This window comes from Cyanistes caeruleus, chromosome 1 (assembly GCF_971803275.1).
Source record: "Cyanistes caeruleus chromosome 1, bCyaCae1.hap1.1, whole genome shotgun sequence".
Lineage (NCBI taxonomy): Eukaryota > Metazoa > Chordata > Aves > Passeriformes > Paridae > Cyanistes > Cyanistes caeruleus.
In genome coordinates this window covers 136,568,786-136,595,822 of record NC_141701.1, presented here as the reverse complement: position 1 = coordinate 136,595,822, position 27,037 = coordinate 136,568,786, and the positions used below count along the sequence as shown (strand labels likewise).

The window sequence follows — 27,037 nt, the reverse complement described above, 5'->3', positions numbered from 1 at the left end:
GAAGACTCACCCCAAGCTGACTCCCATTTTCTATTCAAAGCCTTTTCTTGGTGTCCTGTGTTCTAGCTAAGGTTGAACACCTGGTACCCTTTAAGAAGTTTACATGTAGCTTCTGTTGGCTGCAGTCCCTGCAAAGGGATGTGCTGTAGGTTATTGAACTTGCATGGACCTCCTGAGTAACCACGCTGGGAGATGCTGTGCCATCGTATGACAGGGCAAGGATTCATTAGAGAGAATCACAGCCTGATTTGGGACAAAGTGAAAAAGCAACTCAAGTTTAAGCAGATCAGTCCTGTAAACCCATAAATTCCATTCTGTTCATCTTGTGATGTGTTGATAGAGCAGAGGAGCTTTCACTGAGTAAAAGCTAAGAATATATGAAGTGCCTTCTAACTTATAGGGACAAGACAGTAGGTAGAAGTAAATTCATAATTTGTTGTTGATATCATGAATGACCCATTGGAAATAAAGTGAATTATGGTAACTGGTGTAATTATGGAAAAATTGGTGAAGGACTTATTAAACCATTCAGTCCAAATCTGCTACTCTGGAGGGTGGCTTCTGACTGAGCAAGTGTGACAGTCCGTTTCCTGTGACTTCTGGCCCATTTCATGAGACCCAGTAAACAGGGCAGGATCCTTCTGTTTCCTCCAGAACAGTTTCTGAAAGAGTAGTGAAAGACTGAAAACTCGTATCAATCTTAGAACAAATCTGCTCCTGAGCTTGAAGTCAAAATCCCATGCTGAGTCAGAATTACAGCTAGCAACATTAAGTTTCCAGGACAGGGCACTAGCCACAAAGCTAGATTTGGGGAAAAACAAATGCACTAGACTGCACAACCCCATGCACTAGTCCCCACTTCTCCCACTAAACGTCTCAGTGTTCATAGTAGTGCTCTAATGGCTAATGATGCAGCCATTTATGCACTGATGATGCTGTGGAAGGAGCAGACAATGCTCTCACACTGGCCAATGGCAGAGAAAGGCCTCTTCATAAACACATGTGAGTCATGGGTTTGGGATAATGGAAATTGAGGAAAGCAGAGCAAGCAGCCTATTTGAAGCACATACTCTCACCTCTCATTGTGGTGTTTGGCCATGTTTTAGAAGCAAAAATAGCTCTCCTTGCTTCTAGCCAAAGTTTCCAATCAATAGAGCAGAAAGTTAGGAATGGCTTGATTGTTCTAACTTCACAGCCAGTTTAAAGGATTAAGATTTAGAAAACTCTACTGACATTTCAGCTGAGGTCATCACAGAGTAGGAAGGAGACAGAAGGAGCAGGCCATGACTGTCACTGGAAGTTTGCATTTGCTTTGTATTAAGCTTGCTAGGAGAATTCTGGCATGCCAGCCTCAGCAATACAAAAAATTCAGAATTACGTCCAAGTCTGAATTTCTTATTTTTATGTTCCATCCTGCTTGTGACTAGAGGTATTTAAAATGCAAACAGTCTATCTAAGTACTTAGCTCTGCCCCATTTTCAACAGCAGGTGGCTGTTAGTATTTAAAGGGAACTGAGGTTATTCTTCTCACCCTTTTGACTGATTTCTGGAAGCTGCTTTTGTGGTTGTGATGCATTGACCCTGGCTAGACACCAGGAGCCCATCAAAGCCACTCCCCTCCTTAGCTGGACAGGGAAATCATGGCTAAAGGCCTGTGGGTTGAGATGAAGCAGGGAGAGATCACTCACCACTTAACGTCATGGGCAAAACAGTTTTGAGTGGGTAAAATGAGTTTCATGCCAACCAAATCAGAAATAAAACCAAATCTTACTACCACCTCTTCCGCTACCCCTTTTCTTTGTTTTCAACTTCACTTCCACTTTTCTTTACCTCCTCCCCCTCAAGTGATAAGAGCAGGGTGGGGGTGGGACAGGAATTGGGGTTGTGGTCAGTTCATCACAGGTTGTCTCTGCCACTCCTCCCACTCTAACCCTGCTACATCTCCTTCACTGACCTTGGTGTCTGCAGAACTGTTTCTCCCACATACTCACTCCTCTGGCTGCAGCTGCTCTTAGGGCAGAGCTTCTTCCCCTTCATTACATGTGTTGTCTCAGAGGCTTTACCACTGGGGCTGATGGGCTCAGCCTTGGACAGGAGCAGGTTCTCCTAGAGGTGTCTGTCTCTATTAGATACAGAGAAGCTTCTGGCATCTCCCAGTTGCCACCCATGTAACCTCCTCACTACAAAAACCCTGCTACACAAGCCCAATCCAGTGCTCTTCTATCTCTGCTCTTCTATCTCTTCTATTTCTAATTTTGAAAGGAGATCTTTTAGCTCCTAGGTGCTCCCAAAAGCATCAGTGATCAAATCCAATGCCACAACAGGCAAGTTTTTTGGAAACCTCACATGTTACACACACAAAACCAACTAGGAATGACAATAAAATCTTCAGTAACACTTGTGTTACTAAACTGGCCAGAAAGCAAAGACAGCCTTTACAACTTTATGGCTAATCTTGTAATAATCTTTCATGACTCAATGATACATCACTATGTTTTTTTCCTTTTTGACACTATCCTATGCATGTAGCAAGAAGTTTCTGAATAAGAAAAGTAGCTGGAATTCAAGGACTTACCCCCCCAAACAAGATCATTCAATACAGATTTTAGTAACTTCAAACAAGAAAATGTTTTTTTGTTTCTCTTTCTAAATGCAAATTCACACTATTTAGCTAGAAAAGATTACTTTCATATCCCACTACTGAAGCAGCAATTGAAAAAATGTGTGAATTTCTAGGGAAATCTAGAAATCTTACTTAGAGAGAGTGCAATTTTGCCATAATTCTTGAATTTATTTACAATTTTAAATGTTTTATACATCTCAATTTACATTCTAGGGAACTTGGTATTACATTTTATATCACTTTACAGTGAGTAAGAAGAAAGCCAATGTGCATAATTAAAATTAACCTTTATTACTCCAAAAACAGATGCCAAATATGCAGTATATTTCTGTTTCTGTTGGCATATTTCTGAAATACAAGTACAACTGTAACTAGTCAGCCTAGGTATTTCCTATACTGTTTTATAACATTTGGAAGTTCTCCCACGCTGAGTGGGATGCCACTATAGTAAGCTGACAAAAACAGGCAAGAAGTTGATCTTATTTTGAAAGGGAAAAAAAAAATAAACCAAACGTGCTCCTACTAAAAAAACTAGGTTATAATCAAGTATTACACTCAGAAAACTCTAAAGTACTGTTACTTTTAGTTTCAGGTGCAGCTACTGGTATCCATTCACATTTATTGGCACCAGCCCAACTATTTTAATGTATGGTAACCCTCAACATTAACATGTTGATACATGCCTCTCTGCAACAGAAGCTTGTAATACCACAACGCTGTGAATGATTGCGCAGAAGAATTATGACCAAGATGTGTTATTCCTAAAAAACAGCTCTATGAGATCAGAGGAATACTAGCATATAATTGCTTGCCATCACTTCCACTTGATTGGAAACTGCTCTTGTTTTCAAAACCTTTTTTGTATTTTCTTAGAATTTCCTGAGATTTCTGTAAGGGTTGAAAGAAAAAGTTTTATTTCCCTACTTCTACCGTAGAACAGAACCGGGAATGTTATTTGAAACAACACATGCTTCAAACATTTTCTGAATTACTCTTCACTGAGCAATGTTGTCCTCTTCAAAGAGATTATCTTTTGGATTATCAAACGCCCATACACAGTATTAATAGAAACTAGTTCTGCAGAATCTCCAGCAGTGTAAAAGCACTGTCATCTGTCTACTGCAGTAATAAAAATTTTAAGAAACTTGTCAGCAGCACATCAGAGGTCACAGGTATTTCTCTTATCCCTGCTATGGCTCTGCCCAAAACATGGTCCAAAGATGCTTAGAAACATTTAGCCTGTTGTTTTTGCAATAAAATTTCTCTCCCAGACATACATGTGTGTATTTTAGCCCCAAGAGTACTGGAAACATGGCCACTAACATTTTTGTCTAGCATAGTGCTCACACAATGTAGCTTTTTCATTCTTTGAGATGCTTTGTTTCATTTCTAAATAAGAAGTCTTTAATAGTGGTCTCTAACCTCAGAGTATGAGCAATAGCTACACGACATACTACTGCTTTACATCTCAGTCTGTCACTCTCCATAATGCATTCCAGCGCACATATTGTGGGGTATCACTTCAAACACACATGTAGCAGCATGGCCCAGGAACCTGTGCCAACACACACCAGAGTATCCGCATGTTTTTCTTCTCAGCTTCAACACATTTGATTGAATCAAAATGCTGAATTCAACCCTGAGATTTATCCTTCTGAAAAACTTCTTGTGCGAAGAGTGTAAGGAGCAGAGCATGAGGAACTTGCTTTATTTTGTGTCTTATTCTGATGAGACACAACAAATAGATGAGTAACAGAAGCTCACAAGAGACAGATTAATATTAATGCCATACACACATCAGGAAGAGAAAAAGAGGCTATGCTGCATAAGACTACTGCATTGCTAGATGTACATTCTTCAAATTATCAGTTACATATCCCAGAAGTTATCATCTTACTTCTAGTTTTTTCCCCTCTAGAACAATTTGGATTTCTTTGGCATCCAGAGTCTCATATTTCAATAAAGCTTCTGCTAAATTCTTGTGTTCTTTTGCATGAGTCTTCAGGATGTTCTTTGCTCGCTCATAGGAATCCTAATTTGAAGAACAGGTACAAGGAGATTTTAAGACTTTACAACAAAAACAATAGCAAGATTCCACTTTAAAAATTGTTTCCAGGTAAACACAGCTTGAGACAAACATTTAAAGTTGTGCCTTACATTTCAAAGCTAGCACGGCCCCTAGTTCAGAAAGCTTTAAAGTATAGCTGGCATAATGAATAAAAAACAACCAAACACTTTATGCCACCTGTGTATTTTGCACAAGTAGGGCTAGAAACAAAATTCTGAGACAAACCTTAATATTGTTACATATGACTTGGAAAGACTTACTAGATTTAAAAGTTCCCTGATTTTTGTAACAATTTTTTTTTTCACTATGAGCATAACTACAACATTCACAGATTGTTCCTCAAAGACTAGCATTTTTTAATATTTATAAAACTCAAAATACTATGTAGTTTTAGAAAGCTGAAAGCTACCAGCTACTGAAAATCACCAGTTGCTGCAAGCAGATGCACACTGCCAGCATTACCAGCTTCAACTTTAAGTTCTGCCCTGGTAGCTCTCACAAGGCCAAGTGAGTTCAAAAACAACTACAGCAGAAGTGTTACTCATTTAAATGTTGTAAGTAATTCTCCTGCTTGTACCAAACTCAGTCAGATTACCAGAACAGTGATCAGTAAGTTCAGCGATTATCAAAAGCTACAGATTTTCCTAAGCATCTGACACTGATCACTGTGAGGAACAGGATACTGAAGGCAACACTTTGATCTGATACTACCATTCCTGTGATTTTGTACAAAATTATCTGTCTTGGGAGTTATGAAATGTGAAAGTAACATAAAACATCCATATCTAATCTAAAACAATTTGTAGCCATACTCTTCCTGTGAATTGAATCGGAAAAATACAAATCCTCACCAAATATAAGAGAGTATGTTATATTAAAGAGCCCAACACCACCAACTTGATTCACACTACTTGTGCATGACAATCACCAACAAGTTTTGATATGCAGAGATTCAAAGTTGCAGCTACATTAAATACTTGGGAATATTTCCACCCATTTGTGTATTTTCACCAGTACACATTACTTAAATGAATTAATCAAGCAAGCAGGTGTTCAATTCATGTCAGAAGTATGAGTGGAGGGGGAGAGGCTCTTACCCGTAGAAGCGTCCTCACTTCCTGTTCAATTGCAGACTGGGTTTCAGGGCTGACTTTCCCCGTATCAGTGTAGGTCATAACACCAAGCTAAACAACAACAAAAATATCTCTATCTTGCCACTGCTGTTGCAGTCACACACATAAAACTCTCTGTGAGTTTCAGCACCTATTGCTTCTGCATGCAAACAAAATCATGAGTCAAATGAAGTGCTTTAGGCAGAAGCAAAACAAGAAGCCTATTCATCAACCATGTACTTACTGCAGAATTCTGTTTCAATAGGTCACAGTACAGATCCTAATTAGGTGCTCTCTTACTTAAAAACCAAAACAAAATGCCTAGACTACTAACACTTGATGGACAATCAACACGACTAAAGAAGCTTCTAAAGAAAGTCTAGAAAACTAACTGTTGTTACCCCCTTTGCCCACCCAGATTCAGAATTATCCTCAATTCCAAAATGTCTGGCTTTATTGTAACTATTTCCTGACGATATTACTAACTTTCAAGGCAATTTTGAAGTGAAAATCCTGCAAGGTAATTTTTTTAACTGTCAAATACACAGGTTTTCTAGTTGACCTCTCTGTAGCAGACCAGGTCATAAGGCTTACTCATTTTGTGAAAACTACTTACCCTAATCTCAGAGATCACTGACAGACAAATAGGCTTTAGCTATTGAACAGAACCTGGTTTTGCTCCATATAAATATTAAGGGATTGAAGATACTACCTTTTCACTCATTCCAAATCGAGTCACCATCAGTTTTGCAATTTTAGTAGCATTATCAAAATCACTGGAAGCACCTAGAGAGCAAACAAATCTAAGTTATATTACTGAAACCACATTAAACATGCCAGTCCACAGCCTTGGTCAAAAACTCTTAACTACAAATCTGCTGACCTGTTGTGATGTGGTCACTTCCAAATATGAGCTCCTCTGCTACTCTTCCTCCCATACAGACATCCATCTGTGCAAGCAACTGGGATCTAGTTTCACTCCATCTGTCATTTTCTGGGAGCAAAGATACCTGTAAGGTACAGAACTGTGGTCAGGTAACAAAATCTGAAGAAGTACTGAAGTAATCTCACAAATATTCTAGTTTATATCTGAAGCAGGTAAAGATTTTATGTAACACTTTGAATGCTCTGGCCTGCCTCTAGTATATGCATTCATCAGGATTGCTTGGAGGTCCTCAGTCAAACCACTGAAACAGCCTCCTCAGACCGTGAGCACCCCATCAATGCGAGCAACTTGCACCTACTGCCAGAAGAAACAGAACAACCCATTCTATCAATTTCTCCTTATTTCTTACATCTGGACTGAGTACAAATCAACTTGCCCAGAGGATTCAGACCAATGGCTTTCATTAACTGAACACATAAACTTGAAAATGTTCACCAGGAAGAGATGTAATAGAAATATTTTTCTGTTCAAATCATGGCAGATAAAGGCAAAATAGAAAAACTTATGGGTATCTATGCAAAAAACAAGGCAGGTAACTGATGAAGTTTAAAAAAGCCAAACTGGACAAAGAACAACCTGATAAAGGATGTCTGTGTTAGAAGTACAGTTAGCTTCTACTTGCTAGTCCTTTAGATGTTCTTCAAAATTTCGCTGTTGAGTGCTATTTCAACTGCACACAACATTTCAATAGAATCAAACTTACTTATATTTCCCATGTGAACTGTTATATTAGCGCACAGTAATTTATTACGAAATTAAGAAAGCAAGCTTTTTATCACACAGAAAAGATGACCTTGGTTTTCCAACAGATTGCTCATAACTGAGTATTTCAACAGACTACAGTATTTATTAACATAATCACAGCAAATAGCATCCTTACAAATTCCTCTACACCACCAAACCAACATAAAAATAGAACTAAATAAATAAATACAAATAAACTAAATACAATTAAAAAACACTAAAAAAGCTGGATGAAGAAACACTCACATGTCCCAGTGTTGTTCCTCGTGTCATGATCGTGGCCTTGTTGATCGGCATGGCATCCTTGGTGTAATAGGCAATGATTGCATGTCCAGACTCATGGTAAGCTGTGATGGTTTTGTTCTTCTCATCAATTTCTACACTTCTACGCTCAGGTCCTTAAACGGAGGAACATTAAATTAACTTTTCTGTACAGCTGGCCACCACAATCCACACATACTCAAACAAAGCACAAAGGGGCCGAGGAACAGCATATGATCAAAGGGAACTAATGCTTAAATGCAAAATGTTTACCAGTCAGATTTTAATGCCTAAAAATGGACCCAAACATATTCTACAGACAAGTTGCTTTTAAAGTAATACATTTAAAATGCAGTCTAAGTATCTGAGAAAATTCCATTTCTTCTTTCAAGCATGAACAGACCAGATTTATAGTGGTTACGTCTAAGATGTTTAAGATTTGTGCTGCCACATGAGAAGTTAAACAGAAGTTCCACGTTTCTGGTCTTAAGTAGGGAAAGGATAAGAAATCAAGCCTGTGTCTTCCTCCAGAATGAAGTATGACATGTAGCATTTTTAACTTTAAAAATGGTATGAAATTTTAAAGTATGTATTCCACACTAGATTTTACATACTCTCTGGTCAAGAAAGGTTCTATTCAGAAATAACTAATAGTAAACTTTATTTGTTAAAAAAAATCCAAACAAACAAAAAATCACCCACCCCCACAATAAAAAAAACAAACCAAACAAAAAACCAAACCAACAACAAAAAAAATCCCCACAGTGCAACAACCCAAAAAATAACACCATAAAAACTTCTCTATTTCCCTGTAGAAGTCTTCATCATACAAGAAAAGCTCTGTGTATTGTAATATACATGCATGTCTTTTGTATAAAATCCTACCCATTAGAATTTTGTCCTTGGAGAATTCTAGTTCTTTCATGGTTACCATATCTTTTCCATCAACAGCTGCCTTTAAGGCAGCTTGATTTACAAGATTTTCAAGCTCTGCTCCAGAAAATCCTACTGTGCCTCGTGCAATTATTTCTGGATCAACAGCTGCCGAGAAAGAAAAAGCAAACAAAACAAAACCATTTGGTTTATTAGAGTCCATATTGCTCCTGAAATTTTAAATTAATCATATTCTATTAAAAATCATGCATTAAACAAAACAACAACAAAAAAAACCCACAAAAAAACCCCAAAATAAACCAGTTTTAGAAGAAATTAAGCCTAATTTTCAAGACACTATGAACTCTAAGAGACTAGAGAGAAATAATACATGTAAGACAATTGTTATGTTCTTTATTGATGCAGTAAAGCCACAATTGCCAGTGGAATACAGGACAAATACGAGCGGGTTGATCACTCATATTATATATATATATATATCCCTCATATAAAAGCTGTTACATAAAAAGATACTACAGTAAAACATTTACTTACATGGGTCATATTTGATTTTATTAAGGTACCACTTCAGAATTTCTGTACGACCTCTTACATCAGGCTTGGGAACAGTGACTTGCATATCAAAGCGACCAGGACGTATTAGAGCACTAAAGGAAATGACAGTTTAGTACATTGACTTAAAAATGCTGCAGTAAACTCACTAAGGTATATCAAGGAACAAAAATTCATTGCTAAAAATACGTATATAGATTATGCCTCATGCATATATACAAATAATATATTTTTCTTATCTGCTTGTAAAAAGATGGAAGATATTTATTGACAACTCATTTTAAAGAGTTTTACGCATTTAAAAATTTTGCATTTGAACAAGGAAAGCAGCTTATCAATTTAGCTGAAAACTTTACAGAAATTTCAAATGCTTAGAAACATATTAATTATTTCTCAGTATTTAACTCTGTAACCTATTAAATGCCCAAAAACTGGTCAGTACACATCCTTTTTAACCTGTAAAACTCCAGCTATGACACTGCAATACTCGAAGATTATCACAAGCAACTTTGGATTTGTTGCAGGGGTTTTTTTACTACATGGTCTGTAAAACAAGCAGTGTATTATACTCACTTGTCTAATGCTTCAGGGAAGTTTGTTGCACCAATAATAACAACACCTTCATTTGGTTTAAAGCTGTGTGGAAAACAAGGTGTGAATTCTTTTTTTTCTGGACACAGAATTTACTATTTTGTCAGTAACTACTGCTACTGACCTCACCGGCCAGTCAAAAACATGCTTTCACACAACAACATGGGATCCAAAAATGACCATATTTAACCCAACAACTGGTTAAAAACATGGTCTAATCTCAGTGTTGAGATTCTTCCTATAGATATATTAAACTACACAGGCTAAAAAACCTGAGAAATTATTTAAAATAAATGGCAGCTATTGTGCAAATACAACTCAAAAGCTTCTATATTCTTTACAATAAGTCCATTAATGCTACTGTTGGCAGTACTAGAAAATAGCCATAAAAGCATATTAAATATATATCCTAAAAAGCATTACAAAAAATTACACAAAACTTCAAAGGTGTCAGGAAGAAAACATTCACCCACATATCCAAAATACTAGTTAGTCAAGCACCTCCTGTGCCCTCAGAATCCATATATTTACCCATCCATTTCAGCAAGGAGTTGATTAATGGTCTGTCTTGAATACGGGTGCATTGGAGATTCAATTCTCTTCCCACCAACAGAGTCCAATTCATCAATGAAAATAACACAAGGTGCATTTGCTTTTGCTTCCCCTGACAAAAGAAAAATAGCGGAAGGAGCCCTGAACCACACAAAGGAACAGACAGTGTATCAGGTAGTTTAGGATTCTACTGTTTCTGCTATTCTTGAAATATCAAGTGTTCTATTAGACATCACCAAAAGGGTCTTGCTTTTAGCCTAAAAAAAGGGAAATAGAATCTTGATTCTCTTTATCTTGCCATTTCAAAAGTGTATCTCCTCATCAGCTTATTTTTGTCATGCTACAAGAAATCACTAATAAAATAAACTACAAAATTGTCATATTTTGAACTTCCTACTTCTTGTAGTTCAAAGTATGAACTTCCTACAAGAGTTTATTTTACAGGCTTGGATAGAGAATATTTGCCTATTAAATAAAAACAATATGAAATGTGACAGGTCTCAACACTAACTTCCTTTAATAGAAGTTGTTATTTTACAGCGAAGGGTTCACACTCAAGTCTACAGGCATTAAAACACAAAATAAAGACACATTAATAAAAGTGAAGACCATCAATTGGTACATGAATACCAGGATGCAATTCATCTCACCCCCCCATGTGTATCTGTAACATTATTAACATATATGTAATAATATTGATGTACAAGTCAGGCATCTACACTTCTGCAGTCAACAGAAGGAAATGAATTTTTAAGGTACTACATGTACTGTATCTTGCATCCCATCCATGTGAAGTCACATTTTTTTCAACAAATGCAAACTACTTCATACATTGTATATATTTGACTCTACCAATCTTCCATTTAAGAGGGAAACTGGATTTTCTCCTCCCCAGTAATATTTTCACACTTAAAACAGGAAGTATTTTCTGTGAAAGTTATAAATCTAAGCATTAGTTTTGAAAGTTTTGTTATCATGCTCTTTACTCTGAGCCTGTTGATGGGTCTGAGAAAGGAAATCTCAGCGTATTACCATGCCACAACACCACAAAGCTTTAATTCAGAGTAAAAAAAAAAAAAAATTAAATATGAGGGCAGCAATTAAAAAGGTTAACAATTTTTTTATCCGAAATTTACAATTCAAATTTACAACAATTTATGTATGACTAAAAAAGTTACAACCTCAAGTATTCAATTTAGTTTATAGAACATTACATCTCAAATTACTACTTCTCTCTGGGACCATTGTAAAATCAGTTATAAGTTTAGCTACAATTTCATGTGATGGTTAGGAAGATTCTACAGTTAACTGATGCTCACAGAATTGTGACATTTACCTACACAACTAAAGGTTTATTCATTAGCCTTATACACTACTGCTTTCCAGTAACCAGAATTGTAACTAACCAAGCCATGTAAATAACACTGAATACTTATTCTTGCATGTGAAAAGATTTCAAACCCACGAATATTTAACTTACTGAACAGGCTTCGGATGCGACTGGCTCCCACACCAACAAACATCTCATCAAACTCTGACCCGGACGCGTAATAAAATGGAACATCAGCTTCACCAGCCACAGCCCGTGCAAGAAGTGTCTTGCCAGTACCAGGTGGTCCAACTAACAAAATGCCTAAAAAACAAAACAAACAAACAAAAAAAAACCACAACAAAACCACCATATCCACACAGTCATCTTATATGAGTAGTTTCTTCCACGCATTAAAAGAAATAATGTACACTTGGCTCCAAAAAGCTGTTAAGATCTCATTTCAGGTACTGCTCATTACTGCCAGTCTGAAGGAGCTTCCTTGCAATAAATCTAGATAAAATTTGATCCATATTTAAACAACAAGGACTTGCAAGACCATCGAAACAGAAGCCTCAAGTATTCTGCAGATTCACTGTTGAGTTTAGCAGCCGAGTCCTAAAAGTGTTTGCTTCAAACTGACATCTTCCTGGCTGTTTCTGTGGAATCTTTCATTTTTAAATTAAATCCTTCCAAGTAACTGTCTTTAAACAGTGCAGAGCACTAACAGGAAACAGATTTCTCAGGTCTACACATTTCAGATTCACATGGATTTCCAATGTGATCTTAATCATCCTTTTACATGGAAACATTTGTTTCTGAGCTATCTAAAACAACTAGGAAGCATTCAAGGTGCTAAAAGCCATAAGGAAGAAATAAAGCCCTTTCAAGAGTTCAGTTAATAAAGTCCCTGCTTTACAGGGCAAACTACTACTGTTTATTAGCTCAATAACTGAAGAAGGCACAGTAAATTTTGTCTAACCCCAAAATTTTCGTTTGCATAATACATGAAGAAACAGTAAGAAACCAGGCTGTAGTCACTCAGTACAGAACAAGCCTCACAGCCATGGCTACACAGGTTTTTCACTTCTGCTGAACAATGATTCTTACCTTTTGGAAGTTTACCTCCTAATACAGTAAATTTGTGAGGGTTTTTCAGAAATTCCACAACTTCTTGCAATTCCTGCTTAGCTTCTTCAACCTGTACATGAAAAACATGCCACAAATATAGCTAAGCATTTATAAAATAGTGCATGTTTTTGTACATAAGTTTTGCACTAGAGATTAAGCCCTTAATTTTGTATTGATCAAAAATACAAATTGAAGTGTACCACAGAATTTGTGTGGATACCAATATTTAATTCAACCTACACTAAAACTGTTTGCAGGTCTAAGTAAACAGTAAACTTAGTAACAGCGAAGTAACAACCAAACAGTTCAAGACCAGATATGCCCAAAGAAATAAATACAAAATCAAAAATTCTACATTAAGGTATTAGTCTCATTAATTACAAAGAGATTAATTCTATTTGTCCAAGGGGAAGGAAAGGGGGAAATCCCAAATTTGCCACTAACAGTCAAAGAACAATTGAACAGAAAAACTAGAGGTATCCCGTAAGCAGTGAAATGCCCACTTCTTTCTGGGAATCTCCGTATGTCCTGTCCCAATAACACTGCCTGAAAGAGATGGTACTAAGAGAGAAAGGATCAAATGGCATTATCTTCTCATACTAATTAACTTCTGCAAAAGGTAGATAAACACTGATATTTATGGCCTGTTATTTATTATTCTAGCCTTAATAATGTTATTCAAGAAGTGGAGAGCGCATCTTTCGTAAGGTATTAAATGCCACAAAAACAAAGTAGAAAAAGAGTGGTTAAAACCTTCCTTCTTCTTGGAGTGGCCAATGCATACAAGGCTTCAGTTCACAGAAAGTTATTTCTTGAACAGACCAAGACATTCAGAATAATTAGTTAAACATCAGACAGACTCATAATGATTACTTAAAACAAGAACTCGCAGATATTTTACTTTTGATCTTACCCCTTTAACATGTTCGAAGGTGACATTTTTCAACTGGATTGGATCAACTGCTGCATCAAAGATACTTGATGTTCGAAAGCGTACTAAGAGCAAACAGCAGATGACGAACAACAAATTTACATACAATGTCATTTTATTACAAGACTGAGTGCTGCACCTGAACGCATGCAGGTAAGACACTGACCTCACACCTGCCCTTTTGACAGGACATGTGTTCATTTACAAGTGTCCAGCAGGAATAAGATTTATGTCTCAAAAATAATCTTTAAAATATTTGCAATTAATTCAGTGATACGCATTTTAGTCATGTAGTACAGAAAGCTCTTCATCCAGAAGCATGTACACAAAGCCAGAACTTCTCCCTCAATGTTTCTATCCATATCCTAACTTTCTTGAGACCTTGGTGATAACTTAGCATCAATTTGAATGTTTCCAGTTACATGAGCTCAGCCTTTTGACTGTTCCACTATTTCCAAGAGATTTCTCAAGATGGCAATTTAACAAAGCAAGCTCCTAGTTGCTATAAACTAGGCTGTGATTACAGATAGAAAATTCAAACCATCTTGCCTACAGCTGATCTAGACAACACATCATCTAAACTGAAAGTCCAGTACATAATTGGTGACCAGCCTGACTTCTCTGGTTCCATGCAACTGCTTAACCAAGAGAAATAAAGTAATTATACCGATACAGAATATTTTTATCTTCATAAACATTTTGTCACACTATCATCTGAAAGGCTGTAGCCAGAAGCAGTAAATAACTCTTAGGATAACTTTTCAATGTACTAATAAAACCGAATCATAATGTCAAAATATATTTAATTTATGCTAAACCTGCTGGAAGAAACAACACAAGTGAAACAGTGTGGAAAACAAAAATTAACTAACCAGCATCAGAAAAGGAACCTTTCCCAGGTAAAAATGATGAATATATAGCAAGATAAAAACAAAGAACGAAGAGAAAGAAAGAAAGCAAACGTGATCTTCGTAAGGAATCTGTAAAAAAAAATAAAAACATATTTAATATGGGTTAAAATAAACTTCTTTCTGATTGCAAAGATAAGATATGTAAATTAAAACAACTTACCAAGTGTTTTTTGCAGGAATACCTGTGCTTTCAAAAAGCCTTCTGCAAAACCAGTTTTAAAAGCATCCTGGTGCGCCTCTGGGATGTTTTTTGTTTTCATTAGTGTGTCTAAGTTTTCAACATCAATTCGTCGCCTTCTCAGGATAAAACCCTGCAGTATTTTCCGAAGCAGTGTTAGTATACACCAAGCTTTCATAAACACTTAATTTATCATCTGGCTAACATGGGTGAGAGGAAAAAATAAAATTACAGCAGCATGTAATTCACGTGCTGTTGGGGTGGTTAGAAGGTACAGACCAGTAGTTCAAGTGTGGAATCCCCATGGTTTAAGCACAGGCATTCCCATTTTTGCTGAGCAAATCAGTTTTGGAGCCCTCCTGGATCCCAGTTCCAAACTGAAAATGCAGTCTAAGACAGATCTGTACACAACCAGCTTTGTTCACTGGATTCAGGGGGACTTTTTAGCTTAAGCTTCTTGCTTTATTTCCAACTGCCAAGTATCTTTGCAAGTATTGTTTTGATGGAACTTAAGCAAACACATCTCTTATGCCCTGTCAAATTCCAGAGCAGTACTGTATGGAGCTAGCCCTGGTTTATCTTCATCCACAGTACACCTAGTCCACAGATGAAATAAACCACATATGGCTACAAGGAGGGAAGAATTCAAAAACAATATATGCACACAGTAAAATGAAAAGCCTTAATTAAATTAATTTAATTTAATTAATTAATTAGCCTGACTTCTGTACAACCAATTAGAAGCAAAGAGTACCCAGGTTAACTTGGTTTCATTAGTGCTTTCAATAATTACCTGCTGACTTGAAAACACACATTCTTGTATGTTAAACTAACTGTATTTCTGCTTAAAGAAATAAATCCTTTGACTTGAAGCTATTTTTAGTTTATATTCTGTTTTAGAAACAGAATATGAAGAATTTAATTTCTAGAGTTAAAATCACAGTTATATGCTGAAACCGTTCTCCTAAAAATTCAAATAATCTCAGTATTGGGGATATGTGAAGCAAATATATGCATTGGCAAGAAAAAACAATACATTGCCATTAGCTCAAGTTTTACAATTAAGAATTTTTTTCATGCTAGCGAGAGAAAACAAAAAAATTTTGAAGGTTTGTTCAAGAGAAAGAGATGGCCTGAGTAAGCCCAAAACAACTTCATGTTACTCATATTTACCTTCAAAATTGAAGAAAGTGAACTTTTTGTTTCTGTGAATTGATCAGATGTCGACTGCAGACGTCTTGCTCTTGATCTCAGAGTCTTAAAGTTCCGTGTCTGTATATAAACTTTACATAGTAAGAATAAACAGAAATTAAAACCTAATTATTATTACCACTACAAAAAAAAAAGTCTTAAGAAAATTCAGAAACTATTATATGAAAAAATATGGAATATAATCTTCCCAACATATCCACTGTACTGTAAATGGATAGTTATGTGATCACAAACCCTATTTGTAGTCTGCCCTTGCAAGCAAACTTCTGTTTCACGTAAAATTTCATGTTAAAATAATCAGGGTTCATGTTGTAAATTATATCTAATTGGCCTACTCAGGGAAGAGGAGACAATCAGGCAATTAAATCCAGGCAGGCTGACAAACATGAAACATTCAGAAGCAAATCCAGCAAGATGGGAATGCTTTGTGAGCTCTGCTGATCAGGTGCCCTGAGGAAATCTGTAATGGCTTCAGTGTGCTGTTAACTTTGGAAGTGACAAAAGAAATGAGACCATTTAATCACAGCGAGCTTATGGCACTCTAAAGTCATCTCCTACCACATCAGAAACCTTGTGATGGACATTTTACCACAAGCAAAGAATATTTTTCTCATTTCACTATTGTGCTTTAAAATAAACATCAATGCCAGTCAATTAGATCAGTTTCACTAAGCTTTTTGGTATTTTAGAACAGTACTGGATAAAAAGAACTTCTGCAGCTGACCCTTGAGCCCTGCTCAAGAAAGGTCTAACATTGAATCAGGTAGCCCTGGACCTTGTTCAGCTCAGTTTTGAAAATCTCCAAGGATTAAGATAACCAAACTTCTCCAGACAATCTGTTTCAGAACTTGGCCATTCTCAGTGTGAAAATTTTCAAACAGGTTTTAATTTGCTTTTACATGGGTTTGTTGCCTCTTCTTTGAGGTGTATGTGAGAAGGGTAACTGATATGGCTCCAATAGCAGTTGGATCACTCCTTGCTTTTTATTCTGCTAACTAAAACCTCAGATCCTTCAGCTTCCTTCCCATATAAAATGCTTAAAAACCTTTCTTGTGACCCATCACTGGGCTATCTCCATGTTGTCAGCATTTCTCTTCACTACAGGATACAAACCCTCTAGATATATCTAGAATAGCATCAGAAGAACTGAATTTAGGACAATACCCGAACTTCCTGAACCGCTGATTATGTTTTCACTAATGCTGCTGGTCACCAAACCCCTCAGAAAATTCAACTGGATGAGTACTGAATTCAACATATTTAATTCAACATATTTATTGATTTAAAAATAGTCAGTTTGTCTGTGGTCTTTCAAGTTTATGACCCACAAATACTGACATCTTAGAACAACATGGTGCTTAAATTCTAGAATCACACTACTGAAGTACAAAAATAACTTCATGATTTAAAGTGTTAATATCAATGTAAGTTCCTCCTGGAAGCTTACTGTTATTTCCTGAGTGACGCCTCTACAACAAATGCAAAACTACTTTTCCAGACTAGACGAATTCTACACAGATTAAAACCAGTGTAGTTTAATGCTTTATACCTGGCCAACACCGAACATCTGAACAGAAATTTTGGAGGGGATTAGGATGTTGCCTGTACAAACAAGATGATCGTAAAGCACTGAAAACATCCACAAAACCTGCAAAAAGATAGAACAAAGTATAAATACACCCTATTTTAAATGGTAACTCAACATTATTTCTTGCACAGTTTGTCTTTTCAGTTTTTTAAATATTAATTCTATTTTACTATAGTACTCCACACATCTTAAATGAAAGAAATTACCAGAACATTATCAAAACTTTGAAGCGTTTCCAAGTATTTGTTTGCTTTCAGGCAATGGTCACTGAGATATTTTTTTGGCAGTTTAATATTTTTTCTCTAACAGCAGTCCTGCAGTATTATTCTTAACACTCCTCTCTACTGCAGTACTATATAGGCAGTATCTCAAATGCCAGCTATATACTTCTTTTTCTAATACATTATTAAGCATCTGCAATGTTCGTACTTCCTTCATTTTAGACTAATTCCAACAAAATATCTTCACCTGCAAAGAACTACTCGTTTATTTCAGCAATTAAATACTCTACATGGAGTGTTAACAGTCTGCCACCTTGAATTCCTTTCTAATTAATATCTTTTCATAACATTGCTTCAAGCAAAAAATTGATAAAAATACAAAATGGAGATATCTGTGACATAAGTAGATTAGCAAAATATAATGTCTTGGTGAAACTGGTGGGAGAAGTCACAGCTCAGGCTCATCATTAAGTGAAGTGCCTTGTACTAGAGCTGAGTTCAGAAAAGTTTAACAGCAATTAACTTGAAATCTGAAGGAACGATTTGTTGAATTCTCTAAATTTCCCAAGTTTACAGAGACAAGCTATATACAATAAAAAATAGATTAATACTATTTGTATTAAATATGTTTAACTACAAATTATTGACAGCACAAGAGATTAAACTAAAGAATAATTCTATTCACCTTTATAACTTAACTTCCACCAACTCTCATAAACACTTCACTCAAACATACCATGCTTATTTTCAAAGAAGGACTGAGCAGAGACGTACGACGTGTGCCACTGTGAAGAGACTTTGCTTTCTGTACAGAAGCCAGGAAGTAGCCTGTTCACCAACTCTCTGAACTGGTTAGCTTTCAAATCAGACAATCCCAGATCTCTTAAATTTTTAAATACAGACTGAAAAACAGAAATAAATGTTCAAAATTCACGTAAGATTACCTGAGGGAAAGCACTAGCAACAGAAGCAAATATAGACTGAAGAAAAAAAACTAACCAAACCAAAAAAACCCACAAAAACCCAAGAATGGAATTACAATGCAGTGGTGAGCTGTACAACCCAAGCTATTTTCCACAGTTCTGCAGTTACTGAGGGATTCCATGCTTTTCCTCACAAAAAAAGTGCTTGGTTAAAAACTTGTAAGAAATTAGTTGAAAGAGAAGTGGTAATATCTAATACTACTTGGCACTCTGTTTTAATTTTCAATGTCAAAAGCAAGAAATACCCAATGATAATGAAAGCTATTTTAACAGAAAAATAAAACCAAACATGAAAATATGCCATTTAATCTCTCAAAACCTTCAACACACCTTAAGTTACAGTGTCCATTTTCTCACAAGCAATAATGAAACAAACTTTGCTAGAACTCAGAATAAAAATATAGGGTCTATTAACAGAAAACTTACTGCTACTTTTACAGAAAGAACCATTAAATTGGAAATGAAAACAAATACCTTTTTCATTTGCAAACTACTACTGAGACAAGTACCAGCTCCTTTTTTAAAATTAAATACTGTCTTTTTGTAGAATCCTTACTGGCAAAACACTTTGATTGACTGCAGTTCTGCCACAAAGATACACTCTATATGTTAACACCCTGTTTTGTTTAGTCACATTATATTATTTTATAGACCAGACATATATTACACCCACTTAAACTGTTATTATTCAGATTTAACATCAGTTAAACCAACACTTTTTGAAAAGGTTTTTTGTACCTCACTCTTCTGAGGATCATGCTCTGGAGAGGTGTCCCTCTGGACAGGCTGTATGGATGCTTTGCTGGCAGAAGTTGTGGAGCTTTTTGGTGAATGAAAGGCATTGATAAGATGACTCAGAGGAACAGTAGCCTGGAAAAAAATTAGATAAAGACTTAAGCTTGTTTAAACTATTTAAACATACTTCTGCTCCAAACTCTAACTTATAACTGCATATCTTGTACACTGCTTTTTAACTGAGCACTTAATTATAAACCGTAAGATCTTCAAAACCACAGTGTTAGCTGATACCTTCGTTAAAGGGAAAAAAGAAAGTCTAAGCATGTATGACAGATTAGAAGCTCCTATTTTCATCTCTAAAGCAATACTTCCATAACTCGAATTATCTATACTTTTTCTTGCATTATCATAAGCTATTTCTAAACATTGCCTTTACGTTTTTCCCTTGGGATCACACTTTCACTTTAAGGATCAAAATGAAAGCACACAGTCAAATCTGCAGTTCAGCAGCATTCATTCCACCTCATGAACCAATACAAAAGCCCAGGTGCACCACATACCAGGGCTCCTCCTCTTAACACATGACTACATCTCCTGTGAACATATGGGATAAATAACCCCAGCATTTCCGAACCTCCCCACTCAGTACACGTCACTAGGAAGGAGCTGGGACAAAACCTTGGCTGTTGGAATGATCCCTGACTGAAGCATAATTGGGCATGTCTATGAATATCCTTCTGCAAGGACTATCACCTTTGTGTTGACTAGACAGAATATCAAAAGAGAAAATGCTGTGAGACATAAAAACTGCCCATAATTAATTGCCCAAAGTTGTAATTAGACTCAGAGCTTGTGGTAAAGCCATAAAGCTTCTAGAGGTGAAAGCAAACATCCCAACCACTAACCAAACTTTCCACCTGTATTTCTCGCTCTGGTGAAATGACACGTTACTAGAAACTTAAAAATTCTTCCATGTCACTACTCTGACTGAAGCTTTAAACACACTTTCCACATGTGGAAAGAACAATCAAATCCCATTCCGGAATCAGACTATGACACAGTAATAAAAAGCTTAAAAATAAAAACAAAACCACTGGTTCAGATCAAAATCCATAAAACTCACCAGTCCCATCAGACTCATTGTCTAATTAACGATGCCTTCCCGATTGCATTCGGACTGTTCTGTGAAACAAATCACCGACGGTTTTCCCTCCACTAACCCTTCTAAAGCCATTTCCTTTTGGCTTTCACAATAACCCGTTAAAATTAACAGCATAGTTTAACTGTAGTAACACACGTCACCACCCCTTCCTTCTACAAAAACAGACACTAAAATGCGCCATCTAAGGTTATTTCGTCGTTTCAGAACGCTTTTACTCTTTACAAGCTTTTACAGCTCCTTCCTCTCTCCCCCATTTACGTATCTTTTTCCCCGATGCGGACCCCACACCGCCGTTGCCCCCACCCGCTCCTCTCCCCGCTGCGGCCCCGCTGACGCCCAAAGCCCCGGGAACGTGGCAGGCAGGAACTCGGTTCCTCCTGCCGCAACCCTCGGGCCCTCCGAGCGCCTCCGCCCGGACGGGCAGCGAGCCCCGCAGGAGAGCGGGCCCGGGGCGCGGCGAACCGCGCACCGCACCGGGCCGGAGCACCCCGCCAGCCCCTCACCTGGGGCTGAACGGTAGAGAAGGAAAACATCCTCCCGGCGGAACCGGCGGCGGCCACAGGCGTCTCTTCCGCCTCCCAGGCCAGCCGCAGGAGCCCGCCTGCTGTGGCCGCCGGCGGCTGAGGAGGCCCCGCGCCTCCGCTCCGGGAAATGTCCGCCCCGCGGCCGCGCCGACCGGGCCGAGCCGCCCCGGAAGCGGCGGGAGCCCAAAGAGCTTCCGGGCCGCCGCCGCCCCCCCACGCGGCCGCCGCCCCGAGGCCGAGGAGGAAGAGCGGAGCAGCCGGGACCGGGGGTGGCCGGGCAGGGCCCCGCGGGGGACCCGCTCTCAGCCGGTGGTGGTGCAGCTGCCAGAGGGGCCTGCCCCTGCTCGGTGTCATCGCCTCTGGGTGTTGTCCGGAACGCGGGCTCGTTAACCGGCGCGCAGCGCCAATTCATACACCCAGGCGAGGTATTTCTAGTTTTTATTCTAGTTTGCACAAAGTAGGGAATAGGTGGTGATCCACGAAAGGGTGGCTTATCTATCATAAAACTTGACACTGTACATTTTAACAACGACATCAACATTTATTGGTTACAAATTACATAAGTCATTTGTTAATTCGACTTCAACCCCGTATTTGTTAGCTATAGATATCGCTTCTCATGCTAATCAGTCTGTAGGTGCAGTTCTTCCTTCCATCTGAGTCTGGGGTTCGTTTTGGGTAGATGGTCAATGAGTTGGTGGTCAAGATCTCCCACTGCCAGAATTACCTTTCCCCAGCTCAGTCCTGGCTTCACTCCTGGTGGCTCTTGTCCAGACAGTCCATTTGTCTTGAGATTGTCTTTGCTTTTCCTTAAAACAAAAGATGACCCAAGTGTGTGTTTCTAAAGCAATGGAGGATAGGGAGGTGACTCAAGACAGCACAGCGTCACCAAAGTAAAATCCTCTCCAACCAACCTAGTGGCCTTCTGTGATGAGGTAACTATATCCGTGGATAAGGGAAGGGCTGCAGGTGTCATATATCTGCAGGTCCATAAAGCAAATTTTTGGGGGTTTTATTAGAGTTTTATTTCTTTCACCTGACCACTGTTCTTTGCTGGAAGTGCTACCCCACTGCAATTTACACTGCTCTGGGTGAGCACAGCCCCACTGCTGCCTCCTCTTGCCTTTGTGTACATCTCTCCTGTTTTCAACTAACGCTCTCATGATCAAAGTCATATAGCTCAGCTTGCTGATTTGGCAGAAAACTCACCTGACAACAGCAAAAAGTCCTAAAAGGTGATGAATGTTTGCCTAGATCCACTCCATGAAGCAGTTTTCCACATAGCTGTACAACAGCTCATGCTGTCTTGAGGGAAGGGAGAGGTGTTACACTCTCTCCAGTGAGCTCAGGCTGTAGTGGAATACATGTTCCTGATGCACTATCAGTGCTGGCATAACCTCATGTCTGCTCAGGGTGCCAGCACAAGAAGCAACCCCTCCCACTTCTTTCAGCTGGATTTTTCCACAGGCATTGCAGCCAGTGAGACACACCTAAACTAACGTTGCAGAGTTAAATGACAAACACAGCCAAGGATAAATTGCATTTAATACCATTACAAAAAATTTAATTAAAAACATGTTTTCTGCATGTTCTCATTAAATTGTACATATTGCTAGGATCTGTGGGATAGCAGCTCTCCTTCACAAGTAACAAGCAAGACCTCCCTGAGTAGGGTCAGATTTTAAGTGATGTATTTTGAAGCAAAACAAGGGCCTAATGATTAATCTGCTGTGTGAAAGGAGACCCGCTGTTGTGCACTGAACCTCTGCAGCGTTAGCTCTTTGCTGATGCACAGACTGCAACAGAGCAATTATGATCATTGTGAACGAAACAGGAACAGCAATGTATATGTGAAACCAACATAAAAGCAGTAAGGCAAGGGTTAAAAAAGTGACCTAGAACACAGCTGAGAGCAGTAAAGCTGGTAAACACTGAGGGCTGTGCAGTGTAAACAGAAGGCCTGTGCTCTGGGAACAGGATGGCAGCTAGGTCAGAGTATCCTGTAAACGCCATCCCTGCCCCTGCTGTCACAAGAGGGAGGCTGAATGTAGCCATGGAGATACCCAAAATAAGAAAACAAATTGCGGAACAACGTTGCCTAAGATAAATAGCAGATGAAGTAACCAAGAGTTGGTGGGATGCAACCGATTACATTAATTTAACTGCTGATCAGTATAGACCCGCCCAGGGAGCAGTTATCACTAGCCTAAAGTGAGGTATGAACAGCAGTAGTGAGATCTGGACTGGGAATGTTCTCTGGCAACAAGCCCTCCTGGCCCTGCCGTTTGCATGCAGATCTTGGAGCTATCAAGTGTGAGAAAATTATAGGAAAATAGAATATCCTTGAGTTGGAAGGGACCATCAGGACCATCGAGTCCCTGCAAAGGACACCACAACAATCACACCATGTGCCCGAGTGTTGTCCAAATGTGTTTTGAACTTAGATGTGAGTGAAGCATATGAGAAAATCATAATGTGGACACAAAGTCGTTGCTTCTTTCTAAGCAAAATTGATCTTCCAGTTCCGTGATGTCTCATACCAAGCTCTGTTCAATTCCTGCATCTTCAAGCCTCCCATGGGAATGGGGGCACAGTACCTGCTCATAGCAAGCTACAACCTAGAGCCAAGCAGCGATCAGCCGGCTCGGAGGTGCGGTGGTTTGTCACGGGCACGTTCTGAGGGCAGCACAGGACAGGAGCGGGCGCTATTCCCTATTCCCGGCCAGCGGCGCCATGGCCGGCGCCTCCCGCCGCCGCCGCGCGGGGTCTCGCGAGAGCTCGCGCTGCCGTTGGTGAAGGCGCGGGCGGGGCGGGGCCGCTTTGAATCGCGGCGGGCCCGGGGCGGGCGCGTCATGGCACCCGAGCGGCCCGGGGGGGAGCGGGGCGATGCTGCCGGCACCAGCGCCGCCACAGCCGCCGGCCCGACGCGCGTCGAGGTCCCCCGGCCCCCCTCCATCGAGGAGTTCACCATCGTGAAGCCCATCAGCCGCGGTGCCTTCGGGAAGGTGTACCTGGGCCGCAAGGCGGGCCGGCTCTATGCCGTGAAGGTGAGGCGTCGTCGGGGTCGCGGCCCCATGCGGGAAAGGGGAGTCCCGAGGGGACGGGGAGGCGGGGCCCCGGTATGAGCCCTGGGCCCCCGGGGAGCGGCCGCTGCTCCGGCACAGCCGGTGCCCTGGGACGCGCTGTTCGCACGGCCGTGCCCTGCTCGCACCTCGCCGGGGTCCTGGAGGGTAAAATCAGGGGACCTCTGATAACGACAGCTGCTTTTATAAGTACTTTAAATAAGGGGAAATAACAAAATACCTGACCAATGGCCGCAGCGCTTTTGGCTTCTCGTTTGTAAACAGCTGCTGGAGCTGAGCCCCCTCGGCTGCTGCGCCTGCCGGGGGGCTAAAGCACCGCCTCTGAGAGACAAGACGGGAATGAATTATGAAAAACGTTCTTGCTGAGTGCTTAAACAAAAAACTAATCGCATTTTCTATGTTGTTACACAAAGGACTAAAATCTAAGCTTGTCGTTAGTAAGAGCTTTACCGATTATTTGTGCAAACTTGACTTTGTCATTTAAAGGATTATAACAAGCTACGTAGTACACAAAGAAACATAAAAGCAGTCATGCAAAACAGGTGTTGCTCTGCAGAGCTATATGTCTGTACACGGTTTTATTATGAGCATTTTGAGCTTAAATCATTTTTGTGCTCTGTTTTCTTTTTCAGGTGATGAAAAAAGCAGACATGATTAACAAAAATATGGTTCACCAGGTGCAGGCAGAGAGGGATGCATTGGCTCTCAGTAAAAGTCCGTTCATTGTGCACTTATACTACTCACTTCAGTCAGCAAACAACATCTATTTAGTGAGTAAAAAAATGGCTGTGACGTTTTATGGCAGTCATGGAAATTGAATGTGAACTGTAGTGATATCTCAAAACATTTTTTCCATGGTATTCCTGAGTCACTTTTGCATCTTTCTCAAAATGGTTGAACAAGTAAAATATTTCTCTTCTTCTGGTGTCTTTGGTCTCTTTCCACCCATGTTCCCTTCTGTTACAGGAGAAGCTTTTCTAATCTCTGTCTTAGAGAGATGTAGTAATCTTAGGGAAAGCAAGAAATCACTCTATTCAAGCAGAAGCCAAGTGACTGGAAGATATCCATGGCTCACTTAAAAGAAATCTATTTTACTTATTGCTGGTGCTCCAATTTTGTTATGGTTGTTGGCCTGCATGACAAGATGATAACTGAGTGGCAAAACTAAATGCTGGTCCACATGGAGCACTGTGGAGCACAGCAGGACTTGTGTATATGTTTATATACTGTCTCCACATAAGGATTCACACTGTCTGCAAAGGGTCTGGCACAATTTGTGTGGATTGCTGTAAGCACACACAGGGAACAGCTTGATGAAACAAACAAGGTTGCTATGTACTCCTACAATGCATTCTGCATGTAAGCAAAGGCTTCTTTTTCTGGAATCTCTGAACTGCTATGTGGAGTATAAGACTTTGGGGTGAAGGATTTGTAAAGGAGATGCTAGAACCATGTGTGAGTGTATATATTTGTTTATATGCAGAAGAATATTGTGTTTTGGAATGTAAGTACTTGTGAGATTTCCTGACCAAAACCCCATAAATGCATTCTTGAAATCAAAGAGTGAGTTTCAGAAGCCCTGCTGACTTCTATTTTATTTTAAATATGACGTGGGCCATCATAATGTGTCTGCATAATGGTTTTTTGGGTGTGTATAATTTTTTTCACTCTTTTTCATGTGTCTTAAATGTGTAAAAAATTAGTAACTCTCACTGTTTGCATTTTTGACAGTTTGTACTTAATTCACAAAGCTCTGGTCTGAATTTAATATTGTGTATAAATGATTGCAAGATAAAGTATTGAGATACTTTGATTTGTATGGATCAGGTGGTATTTGGCTTCAGGCCATGAGTTTCACAGGAATGCTTTGCACTTCATTTTCTATACTATAGGAATATCCAATATTAAGCTAAATATAGGTTAATATATGAATATAAATATATGTTAAAATGCATAATATTCAATATAGAAATACATAACACTTATAATATAGAAAATTTTCTACAGTTGACTCTCAAAAGCTATAATCAACTTTCTAATTAGCTTCTAAAAGTAATCTAGGCAAATAAAATAAGCAAATGGTCTAAATTAAATGTAATGAAAATGTTTCATGTCTGCTGTTACATGGAGCTTTAATTATTTTATCCAAGTGAAAAGTATTGTGTGGGAAATGAGGTTTTGCACAAAGGTACTTCTATCTGCTTCTGCTCCTTTAAATAATTTTTTTCAAGGGGTGAAAGTTATTTTGTATTTTACTTGCAATTTTGAATTGTGTTTTAAATTTAAAATTTAAAATACTTGAATGACAGGTGATGGAGTACCTTATTGGTGGAGATGTCAAATCTCTTCTCCATATTTATGGATATTTTGATGAAGAAATGGCTGTTAAGTATATTTCGGAAGCAGCATTGGCTCTTGACTATCTTCATAGACATGGAATAATCCACAGGTGAATTTTTTTTTCTTACAAATAAGTATTGATAGTTCGTTTTTTTTATTTTTTCACTCTAACACATAACCATCACCATTTCATTGTGGCAGCTGCCACAGGCATTTCATTTGCTGGAGCTCCTGGAAGCTCGTTGTTCACATGTGTACTGTGGCAATGTCACAAAACTGGCTAAAATCAAATCTGTCTGTGTGCTGAGCACACAAACCCACACTGATTTCCCCTGCCAGCTCTTTCCCAGTCCAGTGCTGTATTAGCAGCTGTGATGGTTCAG

The 27,037-nt window shown here is 38.8% G+C and overlaps 2 protein-coding genes across 9 annotated transcripts in view; one reads left to right on the top strand and one right to left on the bottom strand.

Annotated features, from left to right (window-relative positions):
- Positions 1-2,770: 2,770 nt before the first annotated feature.
- YME1L1 (YME1 like 1 ATPase) lies at positions 2,771-21,620 on the bottom strand. Of its 3 annotated transcripts, none has more exons than XM_086861754.1 (20): positions 21,011-21,212; positions 20,669-20,727; positions 19,546-19,677; positions 18,561-18,726; positions 17,565-17,663; positions 15,977-16,086; positions 14,786-14,936; positions 14,587-14,694; positions 13,697-13,779; positions 12,763-12,853; positions 11,824-11,976; positions 10,323-10,455; positions 9,774-9,836; positions 9,183-9,295; positions 8,640-8,795; positions 7,740-7,891; positions 6,687-6,813; positions 6,516-6,589; positions 5,789-5,875; positions 2,771-4,655 (listed from the first exon to the last, which is right to left on the bottom strand). In XM_086861754.1, the coding sequence occupies exons 2-20, from the start codon at positions 20,684-20,686 to the stop codon at positions 4,512-4,514; spliced, it is 2,160 nt and encodes a 719-aa protein (XP_086717880.1). In that variant the 5' UTR covers positions 20,687-20,727; positions 21,011-21,212; the 3' UTR covers positions 2,771-4,511. The 3 variants fall into 3 exon arrangements, with proteins under 3 accessions (XP_086717880.1, XP_086717884.1, XP_086717877.1); XM_086861758.1 differs by having other exon boundaries at positions 20,989-21,205; XM_086861751.1 differs by lacking the exon at positions 20,669-20,727 and having other exon boundaries at positions 21,211-21,620.
- MASTL (microtubule associated serine/threonine kinase like) overlaps positions 21,447-27,037 on the top strand; it is a 20,237-nt gene continuing 14,646 nt past the window's right edge. For 2 of the 6 annotated variants that reach the window (XM_086861691.1, XM_086861684.1), the window contains exons 1-3: positions 22,693-24,278; positions 24,947-25,084; positions 26,624-26,763. In XM_086861691.1, coding sequence (XP_086717817.1) covers positions 23,808-24,278; positions 24,947-25,084; positions 26,624-26,763 — 749 coding nt within the window. In that variant the 5' untranslated portion in view covers positions 22,693-23,807. Of the gene's footprint in view, positions 21,657-22,692; positions 24,462-24,946; positions 25,674-26,623; positions 26,764-27,037 lie in introns of those variants that run through there. The other 4 variants (XM_023920130.2, XM_086861710.1, XM_086861721.1 and 1 more) reach the window with 4 other exon arrangements.

Excerpts from the sequence above, each read along its gene's own strand:
- YME1L1 (XM_086861751.1), bottom strand. The coding sequence starts at position 21,585 with ATGACACCGAGCAGGGGCAGGCCCCTCTGGCAGCTGCACCACCACCGG. Across the intron at positions 18,727-19,545 it reads ATGATCCTCAGAAGAGTGAG|TCTGTATTTAAAAATTTAAG; the intron begins GTACAAAAAACC and ends TCTGTTTTTCAG. Across the intron at positions 17,664-18,560 it reads CTTCTTTGAAAATAAGCATG|GTTTTGTGGATGTTTTCAGT; the intron begins GTATGTTTGAGT and ends ATCTTTTTGCAG.